The sequence below is a fragment of the Oryza brachyantha genome, chromosome 5, assembly GCF_000231095.2.
Source record: "Oryza brachyantha chromosome 5, ObraRS2, whole genome shotgun sequence".
In the NCBI taxonomy this organism is placed as follows: domain Eukaryota; kingdom Viridiplantae; phylum Streptophyta; class Magnoliopsida; order Poales; family Poaceae; genus Oryza; species Oryza brachyantha.
Genome location: NC_023167.2, coordinates 16,589,866 through 16,610,579, shown reverse-complemented (window position 1 = coordinate 16,610,579; position 20,714 = coordinate 16,589,866). Strand labels below are relative to the sequence as shown.

The 20,714-nt window shown below is 39.7% G+C and overlaps 3 protein-coding genes across 3 annotated transcripts; 1 reads left to right on the top strand and 2 right to left on the bottom strand.

Annotated features, from left to right (window-relative positions):
- Positions 1 to 11,123: 11,123 nt before the first annotated feature.
- LOC102721552 (calreticulin-3-like) lies at positions 11,124 to 15,516 on the bottom strand. Its single transcript, XM_006654554.3, has 14 exons — positions 15,356 to 15,516; positions 14,618 to 14,725; positions 14,262 to 14,454; positions 13,613 to 13,871; positions 13,469 to 13,525; positions 13,341 to 13,388; positions 12,939 to 13,025; positions 12,807 to 12,864; positions 12,529 to 12,596; positions 12,296 to 12,391; positions 12,149 to 12,205; positions 11,930 to 12,019; positions 11,480 to 11,503; positions 11,124 to 11,379 (listed from the first exon to the last, which is right to left on the bottom strand). The coding sequence occupies exons 1-14, from the start codon at positions 15,486 to 15,488 to the stop codon at positions 11,368 to 11,370; spliced, it is 1,290 nt and encodes a 429-aa protein (XP_006654617.1). The 5' UTR covers positions 15,489 to 15,516; the 3' UTR covers positions 11,124 to 11,367.
- Positions 15,517 to 17,053: 1,537 nt separating this feature from the next.
- On the bottom strand, positions 17,054 to 17,912 carry LOC102721275. The gene has a single exon (XM_006654553.3). It carries the CDS (start codon positions 17,863 to 17,865, stop codon positions 17,386 to 17,388), a length of 480 nt encoding a protein of 159 aa, XP_006654616.2. The 5' UTR covers positions 17,866 to 17,912; the 3' UTR covers positions 17,054 to 17,385.
- Positions 17,913 to 19,050: 1,138 nt separating this feature from the next.
- Positions 19,051 to 19,627, top strand: LOC102717346 (GDSL esterase/lipase At1g28600-like). The gene is made up of 2 exons (XM_015837171.1): positions 19,051 to 19,225; positions 19,392 to 19,627. The coding sequence occupies exons 1-2, from the start codon at positions 19,051 to 19,053 to the stop codon at positions 19,625 to 19,627; spliced, it is 411 nt and encodes a 136-aa protein (XP_015692657.1).
- The last annotated feature ends 1,087 nt before the right edge of the window (positions 19,628 to 20,714 follow it).

Sequence of the window (20,714 nt, the reverse complement as noted above, 5' to 3'; positions counted from 1 at the left end):
ATGTATTACTCTGCAATATACTGTGCCAAGACTGTTCATTTCAAATTTCCCATACATCGTATTCTCAAGTCATCGATCGCATCTCATCGTGGAATCACCGAGGGTATAATATATTATGCTATTGTCAACATTGATTTCTCACAGGTGGGCAGGAGATATGTTACAAGATGCTAGAACCAGATGAGAGGAGAAAGGAAAACATTGGTCTCTTCTAATCGGATATCCGATCAGAAGTCATGAACTGACCAAAGATGAATACACTGTGACTACGGAGTCGATATCATACGATTGAGACTTGCATGACACAAACTATGTATGGACAACATCTTGCTACAGGATGATCATGGCGCAGGTGGATGGACAGGCAGCCTAGCACTAGGGGCACCTACAGGTGCTACCAACAGAGGGTGCACCAATCAGTTTGTACACGGTGTTCAAAAAATGAACTAGAACACTAGAGCACCCCTTTATACTACATCATGATGAGAAAGAATGGATCATGGTTTCTCAATTAGAGCCCTTTCATGTGGTCTCAATTCATTTAAGATTCCCCATGTATCCCATTCTTAAGGTATCACATTGATGTTGTCTTGTCATCGAATTACCAACAGCGTGTTCTACAATCCTATATTGTTCTCAACACCGATTTCTCTGTCAGGGAGAAAGGAGATGGTATGAGTTTACATTTTTTGACTGCTAATTTTGCCCATAGGAGCTGCGGCTAGGTTGTTTATGAAAAGTTGACGAGATATAGGTAGACACATGGAGTCACCTTATTCATAGACAATCAGTGATATCTAAGTACATACATGGAGTGACCCTATTTTACTAGCACTTCATAGCCATCACACCAACCAGCCAAGAAGAGAGAAAAACATTACTCTACAAAAAATATTAACACACATTTGTCACATATGTTATTATGACAAAAGTACAGTTCATATATATTTCTTTCTCTATTTTGAGGCGCTAACAAAATTATTTTGGGAGCTGGAATAATATCCAACTCTTTGCTACAATTGTCCTGCCCAGAAATAGACGTGTTAGCTTTCACAGCTTCAATTTGATTCAGGTGTACAATATCAATTCGTATTGTAGCATGCACTCGAAGCGTATCACAGACTGAAACCTATCGATTTATTTGGAAACGAAAATTACATATGATGTGATTACCGTAGAAACCGTGTCCATCCATTGTGATTTCTATCTCTTCTTCGTAGCTGCGTAAGCAAACAAACTACAATACGTACTGCGAATTTGCCACTGTTTCATCCAAGTAGGCTGAGTTCGTTTAAGGAGGAACCTGTCTTTTCGCTTTTGCTTATTTTTATAAGCCAAAATTTACAAGTTTAACCTTAAAATTAAAATAGATTTTAGGGTTATTTCATCGTAAGTTATTTTTCAGCCTTAAGTTTTAGATCCCTAGTAACACATATATAAATTATTTCATTTACAAATATAATGTTTGTTTTTTCTAAATAACTCGAGAACAATCACCCATATATTTTTTAAATCAGCTTTTACACCAACGCTTCTCGAACTAAACGGTTTTCCAAAATATTTATATACGAAAGCTTATCATCTCACTTTTCCAGAATATTTTTTAACTACATATCAAATAATTTAATCGTTTATATCATTAGACAACTAAAAAAAATATATAATCTATAATTCTCCGTCCTTCATTGAGAGCAGGAACATACCCGTAGTCGGTAATGGGGAGTGTCCACTGTTTTGGCTGTCACCGCGCAGCCAGCAACACCTCGTATACGCAGCAGCGGTGCCATAGCCGGCAGCCACACCCGTGCAATGCATCGCACCCGCACGTGAGAAGTGGACACGGCCGAGCGCGGCCCTGACGAGGTTTTGAGCCGAAGCGCCAAAGAAACCTCACAGTCCATGTCGCGGTTGACGCGGATGCTGACGATGCCTAGGAGAACACGCACATGTAGGCGACGCTGAGAGAGAGCGTACGGATCAGTGAGCATCCTCTGCACGTAAAATGAACTAGAACAGCAGAGCATCTCCTTGGGATACACGGCGATGACTAAGGACGCACCGTAGCAGCGTAATCAGAACCCATTCCTGCTGATACTGTTCATCTCAAATTCCCCATACATCCTATTCTCAGAACATGGATACTATATTGGGCCGATATTGCTTAGCTCAATTTCCAGATACAACCTATTTTCATGGCATCTATTGCACATCTCATCGCCAAACCACCAACGTACTACTCTGCAATATATTTTGTCAAGACTGCCTATTTGAAATTCCCCATACATCCTATTCTCATGTCATCGGTAGCATCTCATCGTGGAACCACCGAAACATTGCTGTATAATATATTATGCTATTGTCAACGTTGATTTCTCACGGGTGGGCAGGACAGATCGATGTTATGGGTTTACAGTTTTGAACTGTTGGTTTTACCGTAGGATCAGCTGCTAGCTTATTTATTAGGTAACTGGCGAGGTACTCCCTCTATTTTTTTATTTAATGCCTTTGGTTTTTAGATTTAGATTTGATTATTTATCTTAACTAAAATATATAATTATTAATTATTTTGTTATAATTTGATTTATTACTCAAGGAACTATAATCATGACTTATAACTATGCATATTTGCACAAAAATTGCTACTCCCTTCATTCCATATTATATAACTTTTTGAGTTTATCTAGATTTATCTATGTATCAATGTATGTGGTTCTAGATTTATTGGCACGCGTATGAATTTAGGCAATGCTAGAAAGTCTTATAACACCGAATAAATGTAATATTATCAAATGGATCAATGAATTAGTCGGAGCCCACTTGCCATGGGAAGATAGCTAAATTAGCCGTTTGGTCCACGTTTATTTTGGCATTCGATCTTTTCCTGCTCGCCTTGAGGAATGAAAAATAATTACTGTTTGAGACATACAGTTGATGAAGAAATTATTTCAGTAGCATGTTTCAAACAACAGTGTTCTCATTTAACTGAGAAGCACAAGTGGTTTGTTATACTGTGAAAGTAATTACTATATTCACCGAGGTGACGAGAGAGACACCCCGGTTGCGAAGACATCGGAGACTAAGGCAAAATGTTGCTGATCAAAACTTGCACGATACACGAGTGACATATCCAGCGTTGCCCTGCCATCGTTTCGCTAGCAAGAGCGCTCGCGTCTCGGACAAGAACAGTGCCGATCACATCGTGTGTGGAGCACACGAAATGAACCAGAGCATCACATTTCCACATGATTGCGAATGTGTGCAAGGACAACCTGAGCTTTGGAGTGAGATTTGGAGCTGATCTACATTAAGGGCTCTCATCTAGAATTCCCCATGCATCCCATTCTTAATGCTTCTGATCGTCAAACCACCAAGACAACATCGTGCTACCCTCTTCTTTCATACTGATGCTTTCTCACAGACATTATCTACTCTTTCTCGGTGGGGGTGTAGATACTCTACAGTTACTACTGTGCAGTATTGTACAACAGTAACCACATGGAATCCCTGTCATTCTCAGTACTGGTGCTAGTTTTGTTGAGAGGAGCTAGTAGCTTGCTTATTTATGGGTACTTTGGTAGGTGTAACTTCCTTCGTTTCATATTAAAATATATTTTAGGTTTTTGTTTTAAGTGAAAGTTTTTTAAGTTTTACTGAGTTTATAAAAGAATATATCAAAACTTGTAATATAAAAACACTAAATCTGTCATTAAATATATTTTAATACTTATTTTGTGTTAAAAATACTATTATATTTTTAAAATTTAATAAAGCTTAAAATAATTTTAACTTAGGACAAACCTAAAACATCTTGTAGCATCTAATGAAGAGAGTAGCAGCTAGAACTTTAATTCCACACCACCCAAACGCCAGAACCAGATGACAGGAGAAAGTAAAACACTGCTATCTTCTAATCGGGCATCCGATCGGAAGTCAAGAACTGACCAAAGATGAACAAGCTGTGATTACGGAGTCGATATCATATGATTGAGATTTTTCATGACACAAACTACGTAAGGGCACCATCTTGCTACCGGATGCTCATAGTGCAGGTGGACGGATGGGCTGCCCAACACCAGGGCACATATAGGTGCTACGAACGAAGAGTGCGCCAATCAATTTGTACACCGTGTGCACAAAATGAACAGGAACACTAGAGCATCCCTTTATACTTCATCATGATGATCAAGAAGAGATCATGGTTTCTCGACTAGGGCGCTTTCATGTGTACTCTGTTGATTTGAGATTCCCTATGTGTCTCATTCTTAGGGTATCGTATTGATGTCATCTCGTCATTGAACTACCGACAGCATGTTCTACAACATTATATTGTTCTCAACATCTATTTCTCTGACAGGGAGGAAGGAGATTGTATGAGTTTATATTTTTGGACTGCAAATTTTCCCATATGAGCTGCAGCTAGGTTATTTATGAGAAGTTGGCGATATAGGTAGACAAATGGAGTCACCCTGAGTGAAAATATTGGTAACACACATTTGGTTACATTTATATATATAATAGAGTATAACAAAAGTATAACAAAAGTATAGTTTATACTTCGCATCGTAGCATGATTTTATTTTTCTTTATTTTGGGGCACTAACAAGAAACATTACTGGTAGTTGATAATTATATACAAGTTGAGTAGATTTGATGTTGGTAGTCCAAAAATAAATGATATAGCTTTTACAGCTTCAATATCTTTTTATTTAGTTGTACATCTGTTCTATCCTGGTCAGAGAGGCTGGGTGATTTGCCTCAAAATGGTGTGTAAACATTAAAAAAGATCAATTCAACTAATGAGTTGCGAATATACGAGAGTCTAACACGACATGGGGAGGCTCAACAGGCGCATCTCTACATCGAGGATGTTTGTCTCACATTCCCAATGTATCCCATTCTTAATGCATCATTTTGTTGAATCACCGGAATAGCTTTTGCACTCTTTCACATAGTTGTTTTCTCACAAAACAGAGGAATGATATGCCCAATGTCTATAGTTTTGTAGTGCTTGTCCTGCCCAAGGAAATATCATCTTATTTATGCGTAACACTATAGTCCGTTTAAATGCCAGTGTGGTTTATACCCATGTAACTTAAAATAGTTGTATAGTGATGGTTTAGTATCACTGTAACACCAAGTATAGTTGTATAGTGATGGTTTAGTATCATTGTAACACCAAGTAGTTGTATAGTGTGGTTTAGGCCATGTGGCTCATAATAGATGTGTAGTGGTGGTTTAGTACAATATTGAAAGTTTATGTGGGTGTGGGTTTGATTATAAGCCTAGGTGCTCCAACCATAATATCTCTAGGTTAATCCTTTTACAAAAACGAGGACAAAAGTGCAATTGAGATAATATATGAAACATGAGTCCGTTCAGACTAATGCGGATTTTAGAGGTAAGGTGTTACAGGTAGTATCAGAGCAATAAACCTTCACTCAGGGTATTACAATCACCTTAAAAGTTTTATGTGAGTGAGAGAGTGCTTATAAAGTCTGTGCCTCAGTCATGATATCAACGAGTTTACCCTTTTATACATGGATCCGGTCAGTGGATTTTGGAGGTGATAAGAAAAGAGAATATTTACTCCCTAAAACAAGCATTTTCGCATGTGATTTTCTATCGGCAACAAAAGTACACTCCATAGTTCACAGCCCGAGTGGAATTTGTTTCTCTGTTTAACAAAAGTACACTTGACAGTTCACACCCCAGAGTGGATTTTTTCTCTCTATGTTTTAATGCACCAGCTAGAAATAATACCGGTAGGTGGAAATGTACATTCGCCTTGGTTGTGGTTGTTGTGGCTTTTCACATCTTCGATTTGATTGCCGTGTGCAGCATCAATTTTATCGTACCAAAATTTTTTTCAAAAACAACACATCGAATTTTTATACATCTAAATAAAGCATTAAACATAGATGAACCAAAAAACTAATTACATAGTTATGGAAGAAATCTTGAGACAAATCTTTTGAGCCTAATTAGTCTATGATTAGTCATAAGTGCTACAGTAACCAATATGTACTAATGACGGATTAATTAGGCTCAAAAGATTCGTCTCGTGGTTTCCAGGCTAGCCGTGAAATTCGTTTTTTTATTCGTGTCAAAAACCCCTTTCGACATCCGATCAAATATTTAACGTGACACTTCTTCCAAAAATTTTCTCAATCTAAACACCCCCCTCAGTGTGCGTGAAAGAAAGCATGATCTGCTCTATTTTATTGCTATGCTCTATTTTATTGCTACTATCATCCCTTGGACAACACCCACATGCGTGATGCTGGACGACGGCATTGCCCTGACGAGGTTTAATTGAGCCAAACAAACCGTGCGATCCATGTCGCTCTCCTCTCATAAGCTCGCGGTTGAGGCGAACTGCCGGTAGAACATGCACACGCAGGCGATGCTGTGAGAGAGAGAGAGAGAGCGCACGAATGGGGCCAGGCCCGGGCCTCAACTTTGTAGCCCAGAAGCCTGAGAACACAAAATAACCCGACGCAGCCCGAGAAAATCCGTCCCTTGTTTTTCTTCCTTATGCTTACATTTGTAAGCCAAAATTTAAATTTTAGAATTTGTATTTGGAGTTAGCTTTAGGGTTTCCATCATATTTTATTTTTCAGCATTTGATTTTAGGACCATTTATGGAGAGTTTAAGATTCTGAAAAGCAATCGGTGAGAAATCAACTTCTTAAAATTTAGAAGAGCCTTCTATGAGACTCTTTAGGGTAGATTAAGATTATAAGAAGCATTTGTTAAGAAGCCACCTTTTGACTCTCAAAAAAACTGGCTTTTCTTTAGCTTGTGGATTCTATATCATTTAATGGATTCTACAACTACAAATTCTCAAACGCTAAGACCGATTTCGAAGAACTTTGGTCTTATAGAGACTGCAGAAGCTGCAGCCACCGTAAGCTTTCCTAAACGAGGCTTGGATTCTATAACTGTACATTCTCAAAAGCCGATGATTGTTTAGAAAAGTTCCTACTTCTCAAGATTTTGGATCTGTTTAGGGTAGCTTTTGGCAGCTGTAACTTCTCATGTAATCTCTAAAAGTCGTAGGCTCTCCCAAACAACCCTCGCTTTCTGATAACCTTGAGTCGTAGAATCCAAAAAATAAATTAGAAGCTAGAAGCTAAAAAACCCATTTTTTTAGATTATGAAAAGTTGGATTCTCACCCGCTGCTTCTTAGAAGCTTAAGCTCCTCTAAACATGTCTTTTGAGAGAAGCTGTAGCTACCATAAACTCTCTCAAACAGGGTTAGATCATCGAGAACACGTATATAAAATATTTATCTACAAATTATTTTTAATTGTTAATAAGCTACGTCATTTATGTATCTGTACTACTTTAAATGTTTCTAACAGTGGTGGCAATGAATGACACCCCACCATTTTTTACGGTTCTTTTGAAAATAGCCCATGGTATTTCCTAATATTATAAAATAATTCATATTTGGTTCAAACAAGTGATATTATAGTTGATAAAAAAATTCTTATAACATTTTGTAATATAATTTCACAGTAAGGTATGAGTATTTTTCTATTATTTTAAATGAAAAGATGATTCTATTGGTGTTCGTGTCAGGCTCGGTCCTAGGTTTTTGCAAGCCCGGCCTGGCCCGACGTTTGAATATTGGACACAAAATCCAGGACCGCAGGATACTTTTCCCGGCTGAGGGAGAGGACCGAGACGATCGCGTGACCTAACAGGAAGTGTTCTATTCCAGGGGCATCGACCACATCGTAAGCTCGTATGCTCATCAAAGACACAACCAGCTGATCTTGAGCTTAGCCCTGAACTAGATCGTGACATGCTAAGTCGCTCATGGGATGAACAACTGCGTTGCCGGCTTAGCATATCGAGTTCTAGTCTTCAAACTCGCTCATCTCGCCTTCCACATGCCTCCTGTTCTCAAAAACATCTCGCATTGTCTCGGAGCACAGAGACAGCATTCTACTCTTTCTGATGGTTGATTTTAGGCAGATGGAGGAAGGAGATGATCAGGGTTTACACTTCCCTAGCGCTGGCTCTGCCTAGAGGAGCATGTAGCTTATTTATGGACACTCAATTAATGAGATACTCCTATTACTTAACTGGCAGTTCACTGCCACAGCAACCTGACGAGAGGAGGAAATTGAGTAATGCACATGTTGAACACATATATAAAAATTTGAGCATGAAGTGGCAGGTGCCGTACTCCAAATAAACCTCACCTATCTCAGAAGCAAAGTAATGTAGACCGAGTCACAGGACTAAAGTCCATCGATGTATTTTCAAAATCAAAATTGCATATGAAGTCGTTGAAATGTATCTCTACTCTATGCTTTCTTCTTCAACTTTTTTGTAGCGTACTCCAATCAAAACAAAATTCAATCATGCTCCTTGACGTACTCTTCAATTCAAATTCCCAACACATCCTGTTCCCAGAGCATCTCACCATAAAAAAACTGATTCAAATGCTCAACTCTTGTCGTAAAGAAACAAAGGAGATCAAGCTTCAGAATGTTCCTTTGTTGATTTCGCCCTCACAGAAGTATTTGGGCATATATGGTTATTGATCAATGTGTATCCAGTGACCAATTGCTGAACCAACCTACAATGCAGACAAGTACTTGGGACGCTTTTAAATTTAAGGTGCCTTCTAATATCGCCGACAGCAAAATAGTAGAATGAAAATCTAAATTTTGATTTATGCGAGTATCGAAAACATTTTTTGAGGTTTTAACAAAAGTAATTTTGATAAATCCATATATTATGACTTGTCATATAACATATCGATGTCATTACTTTAGTCGGTGTATTTTAATTCTAATTATACGCTCTAAAAGTTCTTATTATCTAATTGGCTAATTAAAAGTAATTGATTGATTTTGAGGTTAAGTAAAAATTGATGCTGAAAGTTGAGTAAAAGAGATTTTTGTAAGCACAAATTTCCATGTCAAATGTTGAAACTTTCAATTCGCTTTTAACTCAAAATGTAAATCTTTCAACTGTTTTTTAACTGTACCGACCTCAAAACTTTTAAATCAAAACCTGGAATTCCAACTTGATTATGAAACTACACATACAAATTTTGAAAGCTGCATTGGGCAAAGCATGTGCCCGTTGGAACTCATACTCCGCCCAGTGTAGGAAAGGCTATGATAAGTTGCTTGTCAGAACCGACACGGTGCCTCTAACGGGAGCATCTTGAGTTCAAACCAAGACACTTGCTCAACCCAAATTCCACATGCATCCTATTCTCAAAGCATGAATCTTCTTTTTCTCGTTAGACAACCACTACAACGCTCTACTCTTCTTTATCATAGGCGATGGAGGACGGACAGTTTGGAGTGCTGATTCTAGAGCATCTAGATTATTTATGGGCACTTCAGAAGGTGCTAGCTAGCACTTCAGTGCCACACCTACTAAGCAGATTTTTTATTTATAATCTTGAAATTCCAAATTGGATGTACTACTTGTTTGATTAACTACATATCTATTAATACTATGACTAAAAAATTAGCCATGCAAAAATATTTTTTTAATTAAATGTACCTTTTTATTTAATGATTTTAAGACAAAACAATCCCACACCTTATTTCCAAGAAATACATATTTTTCATCATTCCAGTTAATGTGGCATGGCAAGCCTGGACACAATGGTGGTCTCGAGGTGCCCTGTCTAGGATGTAATCTGACATGGCACACCCTTGCCATGCTAGACGGGCTAAGCGGTGTGCCACGTCATCATTAATTCTAGCGTGGCAAGTGCATATACATAAAGCATCCTAGTCTCTTAGGGTCATTCAAACTTCAAGCAAACCCAAAACCAAAACTCCATTTTAGTGGAAAGAGTTATGTGGATTTATTTTCAAAGTACTAGTTGTCGCCTCAAAAAGTAAATCACTAACTAGTAACTATGCATAATATTTTGTTGGTGGAGTTTTTCATGTAGATAGGGTTTAGAGTTTTCATTTCTATTTGGCACATGGAAATCTATTAGGAGTAGACAGGGTAAATTCATGGTAGATTGAAGTAAATCGACGTACACATAGATTATTAGTTCAATAATTGTGTTAGTAGGGTAGTTAATAATAGTAGAGTTACAGATTGTATATGCATTTAGGGTTACAAATATGGGTTTAGGGTTACATGTATGGGTGTAGGGATACTTGTATAACTTTATGGTTATGTTCACCTAGAAAATGTTAGGGCTAACATTTGTGTTCGTACATTAGTTAGCATTGAGGGAAGTATGTTATGGTTTCTTATTTAATTATTAATGGTAGTTAGGTTTAAATCTTGATAATTTTCATGCCAAGTACTTAGCAATTTGAACATTTATAATGGATGAGCTCAGTATTACCCCTGCCAACGACCTCCGATTGGTGTTCCTAAGCCCATGTGTTGGTGCGGAGACGAGTGAAACTTGCAACCGGTGAAGTCGATTTCACATAAAGGCAAAGGTATTGCATGTGCTGCAACTATGTGTACTCCATGGAAAAACCGAAGTCACAAGGAAAGAAAGGGTAGTCGAAGAAACTAGTGGAGGTAATGTTTTGTAGTTTTCTCGTTTGTATAGAAATGCTAATTGTTTCATATGTGTAATTACCGAAGCCCCCGTCACCTATGTGTTACTTCATTCAATGGATAGATATGGAGGTGCATCCTCTTTGTTGGCATCAGGCATGGGCAAGAGAACATTTTGAATGTTGCCATCAAGCTGAATATAGGGTTGATGAGGAGCAAACGAGAAGCGAGGAGAAAGACCGTGTAGCTGATAGAGAGTGGGCGAGGTCACGGTGTGCCACGAGGCTAGACAAGAGGCTGGAGGAAGGGAAAGTATCCTCGTTGCTAGTGGTGAATCCAGAATCTAAAGGTTAAGGCTTAAGGCGCTGGTTACCTTCTTCTTTCTCCAACCCTCTCTTCTTCTTCCTCTCCCCTCCCGATCCGAGAAAGACTGGAGCCTCTTGATATCTTCTCAGGAATCGTAAAATTGCTTTTTATATATATATATATATATATATATATATATATATATATATATATATATATATATATATATATATATATATATATATATATATAACCGAAGTGTAACGAAAGTATAATTTACATTTCACATCCTAGAGTCTCCGGCTTAAGCCACTAACAAGATTTATATTACTGGGAGAGGGAGAAATACATTTTTCTTTCGATTGCTACTGGCCAAAAATGGATGTTGTAGCTTTCACAGCTTCAATTCGTGTTCTCGTGTGCTTTCTTCTCGCATCGACATGATCTGTTCTATTTTATTAGTAGTCATCGATTGGACTGATGATGAAATTATATAACCACCCGTAACTTCTTGCGGTTTCTTGAGAGAATGGAATAGTTTGGAGACCTCATAGCTCGTCCTGAACATGAAACACAAGAGATTCAAAATGTCACAACGTTTTCTCCTTTTTCATTGGCAGTTCTAGAGATGCTAGCAAGTGAAGACGGTTTGTAACTTACATGGTAGTCGTACCTACGATGACCCTGCAAATGTAGAGACATAAAGACGTCAGTTCTAAATTCTAATGGCTATCAACCGGTCACATATTACTGGTACTAGGCTATGCATAAGCTTTAGGAAACAGTATGCATATATGACAGTTAGCTGTTAGCAAACACTACCTCTACATGTATTCGTAGTAAAATGCTTAAATATTTTGCTGACAGCATCTCTATTTTTTTTTCTTGCGAGGTACAGCAATCTTTTACCTGATCCTCTTTTTAGTACAGCTATTTATTTTCATGTTTTTATCCTAAGGCAAGCAGATACAAGCCAAAACTTTGATTGATATATTATTATACTCGAATTTGATATATTATAGGCAATTCTCTGAAAGGATTAAAAAGTTCAACTGCATTGTAGAAGGAAGAAAGTATTTAACATGAGAGCAGAGAGAAAAAAAAATGTACCCTATATTTATCCCTGTAACGATCCCTGCCACGGCTCCGGTCTCTTTCTCTTCTTCGTTTCTCTCCTTCCTCTCGTGCACGCCGAGCCTCCTGCAGAAAAGAAGCACCTGTTAGCTTCCCTATGAACTGGAATTGCCGAGTCCCAAGTCCCATATCTTCAGAATAATGAACAGAACAAAGAGTAGCCAGTCAATTAAAAGCAATCAAGCTTCCACTAACCTCCTCTTCTCTAGCCTTTCTCCGCTTTTCAGCCTCCTCAAATGCCTCCTTTTCAGCCTACAGCATAGAAAAAGACTAAGATGAGTGTTTCCATGACATGAAATTAATGCATGGATAAACTACAAATATGTGTTCTCTGTTGTCCACCTCTTTATTTGCAGCCCTAATTTCATCCACAACATTTCTTGCATATTCTGGATCGTCACAAATCAAAATGTTATCAAAAACTGAACCAGCTTTCACCTGCATGTCATAGTAGTAGTTAGCTTAGATAGCATATATGGCATTCACATATTTTTTCCTAAAGGACTTGTGCAATTCAAGACAGTCAGTAGCACCGTTACAACAGAAAAAACATCTTTAGCCAAGAACTGTCATACCTGCCAAACTTCAATTCCCACATACTGCAAAGGTTTCAGCACATATAGGTCTGGGTCATCCTCAAATTCTGTGAAAGATGCATATAAATCACTTTATTTTCACTTCAACATTGGTTAGCAAGTGAGGTCCAGCTCAAAGTTAGATATGCAGTGAGAAATGAAAACTAATGTTATCAAATATAGATTAAACTACCTGCTACAAACAGTATTAGGCAAGGTACACAAGAATATTGAAAAACATTAACATAGTGTTGACAGAAATGACCATTATATCTAACCTGGGTTATCAATCCATGGGACCTTCCATTTTCCCTTGTAGTTAGGGTTCTTAATTTTCTGTACACAGAAGCATGTGAGGAAAAATACTACCAAATGTGGCAACCGGAAGCTAATCAGTAAATAAAACAGACCTTGCGTTTCCATCGTCCCCTGTACTCTGGGTTCGGTATCATTCTAGGTTTCCATACACCGTCGTCGTCGTCATCCCATGACTCAGGCTGATTTAATATAAAAAAAAAGAAATTACATGACATCCTGTGCTATTTTTATTACACATCATAGAGCCATTGAAGTCATAGTGGATTCAATGTTGCTAATAGAAGATAGGAAATGTGAATATGTGAGGACGTTCCTCACATATAAAGCTTGAATAGGTAAGATGGAACCTTTGTCTACACTTGGTTCTTCTCATAATATAAAGAACATATGGTTCCATATAAATAATGTTAATTAATGTATTTCAATGAATTAATATGTCAATGAAATTCTTGAATATTAGAAGCTGAATTTGTAGGATAATTCTAAGTACAGACCTTTTTGTCCTTTGGATCAGGAATCTCTTTTGGAATAGAGTTGTAGCCCTGGAAAATGCAGGTGAAAGATTACTCGACAGGCTTGGTTTATATTATCAATGTACACCAGGAAATATGAAATTGCAGACCTCTGGTTTAAATTCATCAGGATCTTCAATATATTCCCTGTCATCCCAGTCTTTTGGCTGCAAGAAAAGACAATTATAAGAGAAGCTTTTGTTGAAATTTCTCAGGATAGCATTTTTCTGAATTATGCAGTGCAAAGCCCAGACCTTTTTTGCATTAGCTTCTTTGATCTTGCGAGGAGGGAGGATGTCCCAGTCAGTGTACATACTCCCAAATTCTCTCTCCCGATTATCAATAAGTAGGCTATAAGAGGCATCTGGCCTAAGGATAAATGTGTAAAAATGTGTTAACTTGTCAGTTTCACATTTCAGATCTTTCTTTATAGGGTAGTTTTGTCCTTGGTATGACAGAATAAGATGGAGTTTCTTTGTCTGATCGCCACATATATCAGGCCCGAACATGAAGCTGCAAGAGTAAACATCATGAAGTTAGCAGATGCAGCTCAGAAAAGGATTAGACAGAATGAAACCACAATATCAGTTCAGCGAGGAACATAATAAGCCAATGAGAACAGGATAATAAGTAATTGATGCATTACATATCCACCAACCAAATTTGGCTGGTTAGTAGTCCGCATTTTTATTGTAAGGATGGGTTTTTGGTAACCCAAACTAGCTTAGCTATTAAGCCATAACATTCTGCTATATTCCCAATAAATTGCATTGAAGCTCTATCTTATGCACGTACAGATTCTTTTTTCGGCCCTTGGTAAAACTTTTAAAGTCAACTTGTAGAGAAAATTCCAAAATAGCATCGTTAGCTCTTTGGAGACCACAAACCGGGAACCAATTTTACCTATAAGGAGTATCACCGCCAAATTTCTTCTGATTGACATAACCAGACATAAGCTTGATATAAGCACCACCACATTCAATATCCTGCTCAATCTTTATTGAATACTGAACCACCAATGTCCGGTTCTTGTTACTGAATTCTGGGAACTTGGCCGATATAGCAAAATGCTTAGCATCCATGGTGGTTTGTATACCTAAGATGGTTGAAACACAGATTACCACATGATGCACAAGACAAATCATGGCATAATCCATAGCATGAATAAGGCTTCAAAATACAAGTTTGTTGATTGCAATGATTTTACAAATGGAGCATGTTCATTATTATTGAAAACAGAACAAAATCAGACTTCTCACCTCTGTCATCAGGATCTCCAGAATAGCTCCCTGCCGTATGTTTGAATGTTCCGGCTTTCCCTTCACTCTTTTTCCAGTCAGATTTCACCCACCGGCTCCCCCAATCATCTAAACATGAAAATATTGAAGAACAACAAAATCATCAAAATGACATCGTTACTAAAAGATCATAGGCGACACAGAACATCACAGGTCAGAGCACCATGATTGCAGCTAACTGACTTAGCTCACACCATAAATCTCTATCTTACCTAGCGAGGAGTGCTTCAATGCTCTCACACTCCAACTAACATTAAGAAAGGTGCAGTTAACACTTAACATTACAAGCACTGGAGGTTAGCTCAAACTCCCTTAAAGCTATCCACAATCATTCAATCAACACAATTTCCTCTGACAAGCAAAGAACTTTTCTGAGTTTATCAATTGAAGCAAGAAAGAATGGCTTCATGGGAGGCGCTAATTCCATGCTCAGCATGAAAAGCTGCGAAAAGTACCATGACAGAAGCATCAAAAAAGTATTCAAAGTTGTAAGTACAGGTGGAGATGGAGTTGCAGTCCTATCAATTCGATTTGAACATAAATGCTAGTAATACCAAGCAGCCAGGGAGGCAGTAGGTGTTCGAAATCAAACTGAAGGCTTCAATTCAATAGCTAAAACGAAACCTAAATTATCTTCGTTAAAAAAAAAACCTAAACAAAAACGAAACTGAGCTCGAACAAACAGGAACGGAATGGTACCGTCGAACCGCTCCTCGAAGAAGACTTCGCCGGAGGCGACGAGGAGCAGCGACGCGAGGGCCACAGCCCCATGGAGGAGGATACCGAGACCGAGACCGAGACCGACCCCGTCGCGGCGGCGGAGGCGACCCATCGCCGCTCGCCTCGCCGGAGAGAGAGGCGGTAGCTCCACACTGCTTGCTTTCCACGGCGAAGGAATATTTGTAGAGCGGATGAAGCCCAAATCAACCTCAAACATCATATTATTTACGGCAATGCCACCGGACGTTACCAAGAGTTCCCCAATAGAATGGCAATCTTGTAGTTTTGCAAAAGAGAAAGGTCATATTCGTCATTCGGGAAACGTCGGTCTTCCGTTGTGGACCGGCCCAGAAGGACGGCGACGTCGCACGAAGACGTGGACTCGGAGAAGTCCACGGTGGACCATGACTTCCTGACCCGCTGCGGGTGACAGATGGGCCCCACCGGGATGTGGGGCCCAACGACCGGGTCAAGCAACCCACCAACGAACAAGGTGTGACTGATTCGTTATCCACCTGTAGTGAGCCAATCACAGCTCGCCAGTAGCTCCCTCCCGGCCAGTAGCAGAATGCCACGTCACCATGTCGATGTGTCATGCCGACGTGGCACTGGCTCCTCCTTGATAGATCAGCAAATCTGTCGCTTGAGTTGATACAAACAGTCAAACTCATCGATATCCTCTTTCCGTCCAAAAATAAACCAATTTTTCACTTTTTATCTTTAATTTTTGACTATTCATCTTATTTAATTTTTTTTGCGATTGATATTTTTGTTTTTATTAGATGATAAATCATGAATAGTACTTTACGTGTGACTAATTTTTTCTAATTTTCTGAAAAATTTTCAAATAAGACGGATGATCAAACGTTGGACACGGAAACCGAAGAATTCATTTTTTTTAACAGAGGGAGTAGATCACAAACTCACAATAGCATTACTATGAACCATCCACGTAGCAACAGATGCGAGGAACTGCTGAGTGTTCGATCAAACATTAAAGAACATGTATAATAGCAGACTATAAGTCAACTATAAGTTTATTTTAAAGAAATAAAAGGGAGAGAGAAGAGAAGTGGATTACTAATTTACAGTTAGCTGTAGCACGTGCTATGTATGACATGTGTGATCATATATTAATATTTTATAGGTAATTATTATATGAATTGACTATAGATGAATTGGAGCTAGTAGTTGGCTATTGTATTGAACTTGCTCTTAAGCTTGACTATGGTTACAGTGGAGCTAAATGGACTAATGCACCGAAGCAAAAGACACAAGGTCGCAATTCACAAGCATGTTACTTGAGGGACTAGATATCTTAGCTCAAATGAAGTCCAACAAACCATGTTACATTTGGGTTTCTGTTTAAACAGCATATGTATCATAGGGATGATACACTAGTCCTATCTAGATTTCACAAGCACAGAGGTACTACAGGAAATTAAAGTGTAATGTGCTACAGCATTAAAACTGGGTCATAATCCAGGATGTTCTATTCCAGAACAGTTCTTTCTTCTGCAACTTTTGTTGATCACAATTCACAAGTAGGAGTGACAAAATGCTTGCTTCCAAAGACTTGATTCCAGATCAGACTGGGCAACAAGTTGGAGCTAATCATCATACATCTAACCATGTCACTTCAGGAATGCAGGCTATGCAGCATCGTCAACTGTGATTTATTTTACTAAATTCATTCAAGCGAGTGATAAATTCCCCCCAATTTATACCGATTGCCCAACAAGAAAGATGGTCGCAACAATTTCAGTCAGGCGAATGACAAAATTTCCTCCAATTCATACCGGATCTGATGACTGACAAGGAATACAGAGCAAAGCAATACATTTGCCTTTGCACTTGGTAGTACAGCAACACTGTATAATCAACGCTGAATAGCTGCACTAATTCAGTAAAAGAATGAACAAACAAAAGAGATTCAAAAGAATAAAAAAGATTCATCTTTTATGGTTCCCTGTCCTGTCCATGGATCTCCCAAGTTGAGCAGGCCCGAGTCAGACATGGTAACCTGACTGCCAGCTCTTGGCGTACCCGCCGTCCTGGTCGTCGTCGCCGCCGTCGTCGCCGAGGCGGAGCGCGAACGCGAGCGCCAGCGCGGCCCACTCGAGCACGAAGATGGCGGCGCCGAGCCCGCCGACGAGCCTGAGGATCACGTCGCCGTCCTCCTCCCGGACGTAGGACCGCAGCTCGGCGAGGAAGTCGCCGGTGCGGGTGAGGGCGAGCAGCGCGGCGGCGCCCTGGAAGATGGCGGTGAGGACGGCGGACGCGGTGTGCGCGCCGCCGCCCGAGCTGAAGGAGCCCGAGCAGCCCGCGGCGGCGAAGACGGCGGTGAGGGCGTGGAGGAAGACGAGGAGCAGGCCGCACGGGGACGGGAGGAGGCGGAGCGAGAGCGTGAGGAAGATGCACCCGGACGCCGCCCCCAGCAGCAGGTAGTTGCAGAGCAGGAACGCCCTGCGCGTGTGCACCCCCGCCATTGCCGTCCTCAGAAAGCACAAAGCTGCTTCTTCGTCGTCGTCGGCTGCGAGTGCGATGAAGCGGGAGAGGTGGAGGCGTTAATAAAGTCGCCGGCGAGGAGGAGGAGGATCCGCGACCGTTGGTGCCGGCTTCTCGGTGGGCGGTGGCGCGGGGGCTCAACGGCTAGTGAGCGCCCGCGCCTCGGTCTGAGGCGGGTCCCACGTGCTAGTGAAGAGAAACGTTGGCAATTACCACGTCATTATTGATCAATTAAATAACAACAACGATACTATAAAAAAAAACTTTATTTTTTTTTCTTTTGTCCAACATTTATTCATTCGTTTTATTTAAAAAATTTATAAAAACATTAAGTATATTATTTATATTTTATCATCTAATAATAACAAAAAATAATTAAAAAATTCAAATAATACTAAGAGTCAACTATTAATAAAACTAAAAATAAACTTATTTTGAGAAGGATTAAGTATACAAATTACCATGTTATTATTGATCTAATTAAATAACAAAAATGATACTAGCTTCGTAAAAAAAATATTTTTTTTGATTTTTATGTCGAGTGTTTGAACATTCATATCATTAAAAAAAACTTATTAAAAAACTCCCGCATAAAGTACTATTCATGTTTTATCATCAAGTAACAATAAAAATATTAATCATAAAAAATTTTAAAAAATACAAAAGGTTAAATATTATATTAAAAAATTGAAAATTTGGGAGCAAACATGAGTGATGAACTTGGGAGTATTTTGCAAGGGAGCCCCTAGTGTTGTGCGTAATCGCTATTGAGTCCACGTCAACTACGTAGAAATTGGGTCGAGTGCCTTCTGATCCTCGCTGATGGGCCTGAGCCCAAAAGAGACACGAAAGCCCATTTGGATCCAGCCATGGAGCCAACAAGGGTCAAGGGAGGACCCTACGGACGATCTGGGCCGTCCGATTCTCCGCCTTCCGCCGATCCCGTCCGTCCATCCATCGCGTTCATCCCCTCCCACTCCCATTCCGGCAAAATCCTCCCGGTATAAGAAAATGAACAGTATTTTTTGTCATATCACATTCTCAATCTGCAGTTTTGCACATTGCAGAGGCTCATCTACCAAGGCGCACTTTATGTGCTTGTGCTAGGAAACCCACCAACGAGGTGCGCACCGGCGCTCCTCACGCAGTGCAAAAGCCCCAGTAGAATGGACCACGACAACCTTAGCTGCCTACGTACTAGCAACGGTGTGGCCAAGTATCACAACGCGCTACTTTATGTGGCTCTTACACGGCTTAGGGGCAAGCACCCTTGTGGCAACATTATGTTCGCCGACTTCTACCAACCCATCATCCGAATCCTCCAGAACCCTAGTCATTTCGGTACACTTTGTTCTTAACCTTACCAAGCTCCATGCACCAACCCATTTATATATATTACTTTTCTTTGACATATGAATATTCTCAAGGTGCAAGGTGTAGACATATATCTTTCCAATCAACACTATAGAAGATTCAGTAACTTTGTTTTGCCATTTGTAATATGTAGGGTTCACGGCAGATGGCGTTCTCAAGGCTTGCTGCGGCACCGGCGGCGCGTACAACTGGAACGCCAGCGCCACCTGCGCCATGCCCGGAGTGGTCGCCGCTTGCAAGAACCCGTCTTCCTCGGTGTCTTGGGATGGGATTCACTACACGGATGCCGTCTACCGCTACATCGCCGAGGGGTCGTGGCTCTATGGCCCTTACGCTCATCCGCCAATTTTGGCAGCTATCCAGCACTGAAAATATATATTGCTGAAAGCAAGTTAAGCCTGGAGCAATCTTATTAATTTGGTACTCGTTTCTCAGGTCACCTTGTAATCTTATAGTTTGACACGCAGATATATTTTAAAACAAAGGAACAAAATACGGTCCTTGTTGATGGACCGAAGCACACCAACACTAAGGCTATGTTTTTCTATGGATGAAAGGTGAAAGATTGCCTGATATTTTGTTAGATATTTAATGGTATAATTGATATAGTTAACTATTTTAAAAACCTATTTGGAAAGGTGAGATGATAAACTTCTATATAGAAACGTGTTTTTAAAAATCTACCATTTAATAGTAAGAAAAACGTGCACGTAAAATCCAAGAAATAATCTGTACTATGCTACAGAAGAATACAGATCCTCCGATGAATCTGCCTCACTGGAAGTTCCATTTCGGGCCAGAAATTCCGAGTCTATTCGAGATCAGCAAGAATTCACTTGTCATGTGAATCCATAGCATTTTTCGTTTTCGTAGACATGTGTGGATGGTTTAGGGGACAAACTAACAGAGAGATGTATAAGCATTGCCTTCAAGGAAGGGAACGGATAATGTATGAACAAATCAACAAAGAACTGCATTACTCCTAATTAACCTTAGGCAAATAAATGAGAAGTAATAGATTGGTTTACGTCCATTATGTTAGAGATATAGATACATGCGGTTATTTAGAGATAACGGAGTCTAATAGAAATTATAGAGATAAAGATAAAATCCTAGAGAGATACGATAGAATATTTATCTTGTACTTCAAGTTTCTATCTCCTATGTACCCCATAAATTAACCCATGAGAGTCAGTGTAATATACAACAGAATACATCAGATCACAACAGATCATATAGTTTCTCTCCATATTCAATATTTTTCACATGGTATCAGAGCCTAGATCCCAACACTAGTCGTCGATTTTGAGTCTACGCCGGCGGCGAGCTGCTGACGAGCCCATCAACTGATTTCCGGCTGACGACGAGGACGCCAGCCATCCATCTCATCAATATGCACTGCCATCGATCAGCAAACGCATGGCAGCAAATTGAGCCTTCGGCCGGCAGCAAGATC

Excerpts from the sequence above, each read along its gene's own strand:
- LOC102721552 (XM_006654554.3), bottom strand. The coding sequence starts at position 15,488 with ATGGGTCGCCTCCGCCGCCGCGACGGGGTCGGTCTCGGTCTCGGTCTC. Across the intron at positions 12,392-12,528 it reads TGGGAATTGAAGTTTGGCAG|GTGAAAGCTGGTTCAGTTTT; the intron begins GTATGACAGTTC and ends TATGACATGCAG. Across the intron at positions 11,504-11,929 it reads GTTACAGGGATAAATATAGG|GGTCATCGTAGGTACGACTA; the intron begins GTACATTTTTTT and ends CTACATTTGCAG.
- LOC102721275 (XM_006654553.3), bottom strand. The coding sequence starts at position 17,865 with ATGGCGGGGGTGCACACGCGCAGGGCGTTCCTGCTCTGCAACTACCTG.
- LOC102717346 (XM_015837171.1), top strand. The coding sequence starts at position 19,051 with ATGGACCACGACAACCTTAGCTGCCTACGTACTAGCAACGGTGTGGCC. Across the intron at positions 19,226-19,391 it reads CCAGAACCCTAGTCATTTCG|GGTTCACGGCAGATGGCGTT; the intron begins GTACACTTTGTT and ends TGTAATATGTAG.